Genomic DNA, 6,133 nt, shown 5'->3' with positions numbered 1-6,133 from the left:
ATGACCATGACTTAATTTTCTAAAAGCTTTAATTAAGAAAGAAGATACGATGAAGTTTGGTTTGAGTGTGTCGTCAATATAAAAAGAAAGGGTTTGCTTGATGGGCAGAATTATAGAATTATTAGGAGAAATTTCGTAGAAAGGAGGTAGTTGGTGGATTTATTTTGGATCGTTACACCCAACTAGGCAACTACACTACAACCTACAAAGCCTCGACCTCGAGTCACGTTTTCTTATTGTAGCATAATTGGACACCCATGGAATTGAATTGATACAAAAGTGATGTTCCCAAATCCCAATTCATTGTTTCGTTTAGGGAAAATCTGACTAGTGTGCAAAATGAAACTAGAAACTTGGGTATGCATGTAATTGTAAAGTAAGAAATGGGTGTTATTTCAAGTATGTTCAACTCTTAATTAGCTCACAGAGAGTGATGCTAAAGCAGATAGATATACGCCACACATATCCAACATTATGTGATTTCAAGTACGTCCCCGTCCCTCACTATTAGCAGACGTGGGGTCCTAGAGACAATTCCAATCCAATGGTTACCAAGAATGAGATAGAATTCCATACCTAAGCCGTTTGATTGGAATCTTCTATCCCTACTGTGTAGTTCTTTGACCTATTTACCAATGACATCCAAACTGCCACAAAAAACCCAACAGAACAACCATCCAGTTCCCTCCACTGCTCTTGGGGGAGTGTTTACTGCAGCTCACTGACTGACCGACCCCTCTCGCTCTCGGTCTCCATCCAATCTCTTAAATAGAGCAAAAGCTGTTCTTAGAAGGAGAAATGCTGCACTAAAACCACTCATTTCTCCTGCGTTCTAAGCAACTCACACCGAGAAACAATGTATAGAGCACTTGGCTTACGGCGATCAGTACAAACCTTACTACAACAACACTCCTCCAATCCCTCTTCGATCCCTCATTTCCAAGCTCTGAAAACCCTAACTGCACTCCCTCAAGACCCTTTTAATCCTAATCCTAACACTAGGTTCATCCGTTCATTCTCTTCTTCCCCATCCTCCTCTTCTTCCGATGCCGAAATTCGCAAGTACTTGGGATACTTTGCTCTTCTCCTGGGCTGTGGCATCGCCACTTACTATTCCTTCCCTTTCCCTGAAGATGCTAAGCACAAGAAAGCTCACCTCTTCCGATACGCTCCACTGCCGGAAGATCTCCACACGGTTTCGAATTGGAGCGGGACCCATGAAGTCCAGACAAGGGTTTTTCTGCAACCCGAGAGTCTGGAGGAATTGGAGAAGATTGTGAAGGAGGCGAACGAGAAGAGGCAGAAGATTCGGCCTGTTGGATCGGGGTTGTCGCCGAATGGAATTGGGTTGCAGAGAGCTGGAATGGTGAATTTGGCATTGATGGATAAGGTTTTGGAGGTGGATAAGGAGAAGAAAACGGTTAGAGTTCAGGCGGGTGTTAGAGTGCAACAGCTTGTTGATGGGATCAAGGAGTATGGGCTTACATTGCAAAATTTTGCGTCTATCAGGGAACAACAGATTGGTGGAATTGTTCAGGTACAATTCTCTCTCGAAATTTTGTTGATGTGAAGAATTCTGTTCACACGAACTGATTCCATTATAATTTTATTAAAAGTAAGTTCATTTGGTGATCTGAGAATTTTGTGTACCATTTCGGCTCTATGAAGTATGCTTTCATGGATTTCATGTTTTGCCGTGCCATATTATTGATGGTATCACTGACCTGTAGAAAGAAATTTGGTCCCAAGATGGTTTAGTTACCTTCCCACCGGAACTCTAAATTACCGCTAAGGCTTAAATTCTGTAATTTGCTTAGTGGATTGGGTTTTACAAAGTATGTGTACACCAGATGCTGATACTGTGCTAACATACTTTTGAGTTTAGATTCTTTAGCAAAGGGATATTTGCTTTGTCTGTTTTAATGCATTTTCTAAGAAATTGTGTCCATTGAAACAATGGTTCTTTTAGAAAATGTGATTGACCGGCATTGATAAGGAATTTGTTATGTGAGAAATTATCAGGGAATGTTACTCGATTTGTATCCATGATGGGAAAGTGATTTGTTATTATGTACTTGTTTAATTTTTCATTTCTCAATACATTAATTTGTACTTCGGTGCAAAACATGACATGCATGAGTATGCTGCTAAGCTTCCTAAATATGCAGCTGCAATTTATGCTAACATCTTTGAATTCATTTGTTCATCAGGTGGGTGCACATGGTACTGGTGCAAGATTGCCTCCCATTGATGAGCAGGTCATCAGCATGAAACTGGTTACGCCTGCCAAGGGAACAATAGATATTTCAAAAGAGAAAGATCCAGAACTGTTTTATCTAGCTCGCTGTGGTCTTGGAGGGCTTGGAGTGGTTGCTGAAGTCACCCTCCAATGTGTTGAAAGACATGAGCTTGTGGAGCACACATTTGTTTCAAATATCAATGAGATCAAGAAAAATCACAAGTAACTAATCTCTTAATCCTTGTTTGGTATCAAATGTTTGGTTTTTCTTTCTTTATTACAAAGTCAAGGAGTGGTTTTAAGAATCATATCTGTCCATTTCACATATGATATTACACAATTGAGTGTACCATTAATTCTCCCAGGAGTCACCATCTTTTTCCTTCATTTTTGCAGGAAATGGTTGTCTGAAAATAAGCATGTGAAATACTTGTATATTCCATACACAGACACAGTTGTGGTTGTAAGATGCAATCCTATTTCAAAGTGGAAAGGCCCACCTAAGTTCAAACCCAAGTATGGGAAAGATGAAGCTATCCAGCATGTTCGTGACTTATACTGGGAGTCTCTCAAGAAGTATAGGTAGAACTTTAGAAGTGTATCTTTTATTATTCTAATTTCAAGTGTTAAAATAAATTAAATTACACAAACAAAACTAATGATTACTTTATGTTTCCTTTATATGTTTATTTCAAGTTTGTTTCCTCCAAACAATGTCTTTTATTTTCTATCTAATTGTATATTTAGGAACTTTTCCTTATTTTCCTAATTAAGTGCTAAGCTCAAGATTCTATTTTCTGCAATATATCCATTTAGTGTGGTTTTTGATTTCTGTTTTCTTTGTTGTTAGATTTGCCTTTTAAAAGATCTGTCTCCAAAATCTAGTTTATTTGTGGCTGACTTAAATGAATGTATTCATTTATTCGTTTATTCTATCTGCTCTTAATATTTTAGTTGATCTTTTTCTTTTTTCAGAGTTGAAGAAACTACAGCTAAATCTCCAGAAAACGACGAACCAGACATTGATGAGATGTCATTTACAGAGCTCAGGGATAAACTTCTTGCACTTGATCCTCTCAATAAGGACCATGTAATCAAAGTCAATCAAGCAGAGGCTGAATTCTGGAGGAAGTCTGAGGGTTACAGAGTGGGTTGGAGTGATGAGATTCTGGGCTTTGATTGTGGTGGCCAGCAGTGGGTTTCAGAGACATGTTTCCCTGCAGGAACCTTAGCAAAACCAAACATGAAAGACATAGAATACATAGAAGAGTTGAAGAAGCTAATACAGAATGAAGGGATACCAGCACCTGCTCCTATAGAGCAGAGATGGACGGTTTGCAGCAGAAGCCCCATGAGTCCAGCTTTCAGTTCTGCAGAAGATGATATATTTTCATGGGTAATTTCATTTCCATTTCCATAAATCTTGTTCCTGTCATGACTCATGATTGGACAATCTGTCTTGCTTTGTGTTACTGCCTAGACAAATCTCATCCTTTGTCTTTGTTTTTTGAGTCTATATATTAATATGTTCTTTTTTCAGCACCTAGAAATATGCTTTTGAAATGCAACTATATTTGCACCCCAGAATCTGGTGGCAACCTTTTGAAAACCAAAACCAAAATCCATATTTATATCACAACCTTAGGAATTGCAAACCATCATGGGTTTAGTATTTATGGATGCCATGTGATCTAGCAAGAGAAATATGTTCTATGCTATGTATATGTTTTACTAGGTTCAGAAAATAGATAGAATTGAATAATAAAATCCATAGCTACATTACCTGCTTGTGTCTCTGCTTTCAGGTAGGCATAATAATGTATCTTCCTACAATGGATGCTCGCCAGAGGAAGGAAATCACGGAGGAATTCTTCAACTACAGACATCTAACGCAGAAACAGTTGTGGGATCAATACTCTTCTTGTGAACATTGGGCTAAGATTGAGGTATGAACTATGAATTGCATATTGGATTAGTTCCTCCTTGGGATTCACAAAATCAAGTTTAGATCACAAAAATGAAAATATCTGTACTTTAGTGATAAAAAGATGTATCAATTCTATTAAACCTGTAATTCCATTATCTTTTTAGAATTTTGCTAGAAATTACTTGAACTCTTGGTGTATATAGGGTGCATGTTTCATTTTGAGAACTTTGGCCCCATTTGGTTCGCGGGAATAGGGATCTGGAATCGGAATCAAAATGGGCTATTCCGATTCCAACTGTTTGGTTGAGCGGAATTGGAATCCCATTCCCGTTCCTGCTGGAATGGCATTCACCCATTTGAGGGAACGGCCATTCCCTGCCCCTCCCTTGGGAATGAAATCTCATTCCAGCTGATTCCGATTTCCATTCCCATTCCTATCTGAACCAAACAGACAATGGGAATAGACCATTCCAATTCCGATTACGATGGATTTCGATTCCGATTCCGGCTGCATACCAAACGGACCCTTAGTCTCTGTTCTGTCTTGAGTATTGATAGCAAGTTGTCCAGGACCATCAAAATGAATCACTTTCTATTCTGGCACAAAAAATATCCAACATTACCATTGAGATCCCTGCAAAAATCTAGGCAGGATCTTTTTCTGCTTCTCTCTCACTTTTTTCTTATTCTTTTTCTTTTATTTTTATAAGCTGAAAAGATGGGCTACACAACATGGTGGGTAGCCCTTCCCCAGGAATCATAAAAACAAATGAACAAAGACGAAGAGTCACTTACCCCCAATCAACCCATGACCCTCATTAGCTTACCAATCAGCAACAGCATTTGTCTCCCTATAAACATGAGAATAGATAACATTAAGCCCTCTCCTCCTACCAATAACAAGACACTCTCTTATAATGTTATCAATACTCCATGGGGGTTTAGCTAGACCCGAGAGACTGTCTACTAATAAGAAGACACTCCTTTAGGATGTTAGCAATGTTCATTCTTTTGCTGACGTGATTGGTATAAGAAAGGAAGGAAAAATTTGGATCAAGCTGAGTTGATATATTCTTGTTCTTGTCTATTAATGTAATATTTTTTTTGCTTTTATTTGTGATTATCTAATATTACATACATGTATGCGTAACCTAATGGGCTAATTTCTACTTCTCTAGGTTCCAAAGGATAAGGAAGAGCTTGCGACACTCCAAGCAAGGCTGAGAAAGCGGTTTCCAGTTGATGAGTACAACAAAGCGCGAAGGGAATTGGACCCTAACAAGATCCTGTCTAATGGCATGGTTGAGAAGCTATTCCCATTATCAGAAGCCAACTGAGACTCGTTCTTCTGCACTAGTGGCAAAGCACATATTCTCTTTTCATTCCAATGAAGCGTAATGAATGTAATATGTACTTGATTCCTCTTGGTCATTTCTTTGGTTTAGTGAAACCATTTTGGAGGGAGCTAAGTGCATCTTCTAGCTCCAGGATAAGACTGGGTTTGAATATACATTGAAGAAGTCCTGGGATCAGAGGAAAGGTGTAATTTGTTGCTTTTAGCAAAATAAAACAAAGTTCACCATGGAGTATTTGATGTTGACGTGCAAGGTGCAACATCAGCGGCTGCGATCCATGGGTCTTCAAGAGCGGCCTTGGTGGCACACCTGACACCTCCAACATCCACTTTGCACAAGTATTGAATTCATGCCACTTGTCAGATGGATGGATAAGTTCTAGTAGGTAAGCTCTGGTAGAAGCATGAAAATCAGACACTGCATTACATATATTTGCATTTTGAAGTTCATTTTCGCAAGTACTATTGGCTATTGGATTCAATATGCTCTACAGAACACAAATTTGTGGCTGAGGCAAAGAGAGTCTTTGCCAAATGAAATGCTACCTGTAACTCGTAAACATTAACTATTAATCGACAGTTCGGGAAGAGTTGGCGACTTTGGTTAACGAGA

The 6,133-nt window shown here is 38.9% G+C and overlaps 1 protein-coding gene across 1 annotated transcript; it reads left to right on the top strand.

The window, feature by feature from the left end:
- Window positions 1–649: 649 nt before the first annotated feature.
- Window positions 650–5,748, top strand: GLDH (L-galactono-1,4-lactone dehydrogenase). The gene is made up of 6 exons (XM_010274947.3): window positions 650–1,537; window positions 2,211–2,461; window positions 2,636–2,821; window positions 3,215–3,635; window positions 4,045–4,185; window positions 5,345–5,748. Exons 1-6 carry the CDS (start codon window positions 857–859, stop codon window positions 5,501–5,503), a joined length of 1,839 nt encoding a protein of 612 aa, XP_010273249.1. The 5' UTR covers window positions 650–856; the 3' UTR covers window positions 5,504–5,748.
- Window positions 5,749–6,133: the final 385 nt, after the last annotated feature.

Source organism: Nelumbo nucifera, chromosome 7 (genome assembly GCF_055504915.1).
Source record: "Nelumbo nucifera cultivar China Antique chromosome 7, China Antique-T2T, whole genome shotgun sequence".
Taxonomy (NCBI): domain Eukaryota; kingdom Viridiplantae; phylum Streptophyta; class Magnoliopsida; order Proteales; family Nelumbonaceae; genus Nelumbo; species Nelumbo nucifera.
Note: the sequence above shows the minus strand (reverse complement) of the source record. Positions and strands in the feature narration are given on the sequence as shown.

Excerpts from the sequence above, each read along its gene's own strand:
- GLDH (XM_010274947.3), top strand. The coding sequence starts at position 857 with ATGTATAGAGCACTTGGCTTACGGCGATCAGTACAAACCTTACTACAA. Across the intron at positions 1,538-2,210 it reads AGATTGGTGGAATTGTTCAG|GTGGGTGCACATGGTACTGG; the intron begins GTACAATTCTCT and ends TTTGTTCATCAG. Across the intron at positions 2,462-2,635 it reads GAGATCAAGAAAAATCACAA|GAAATGGTTGTCTGAAAATA; the intron begins GTAACTAATCTC and ends TCATTTTTGCAG.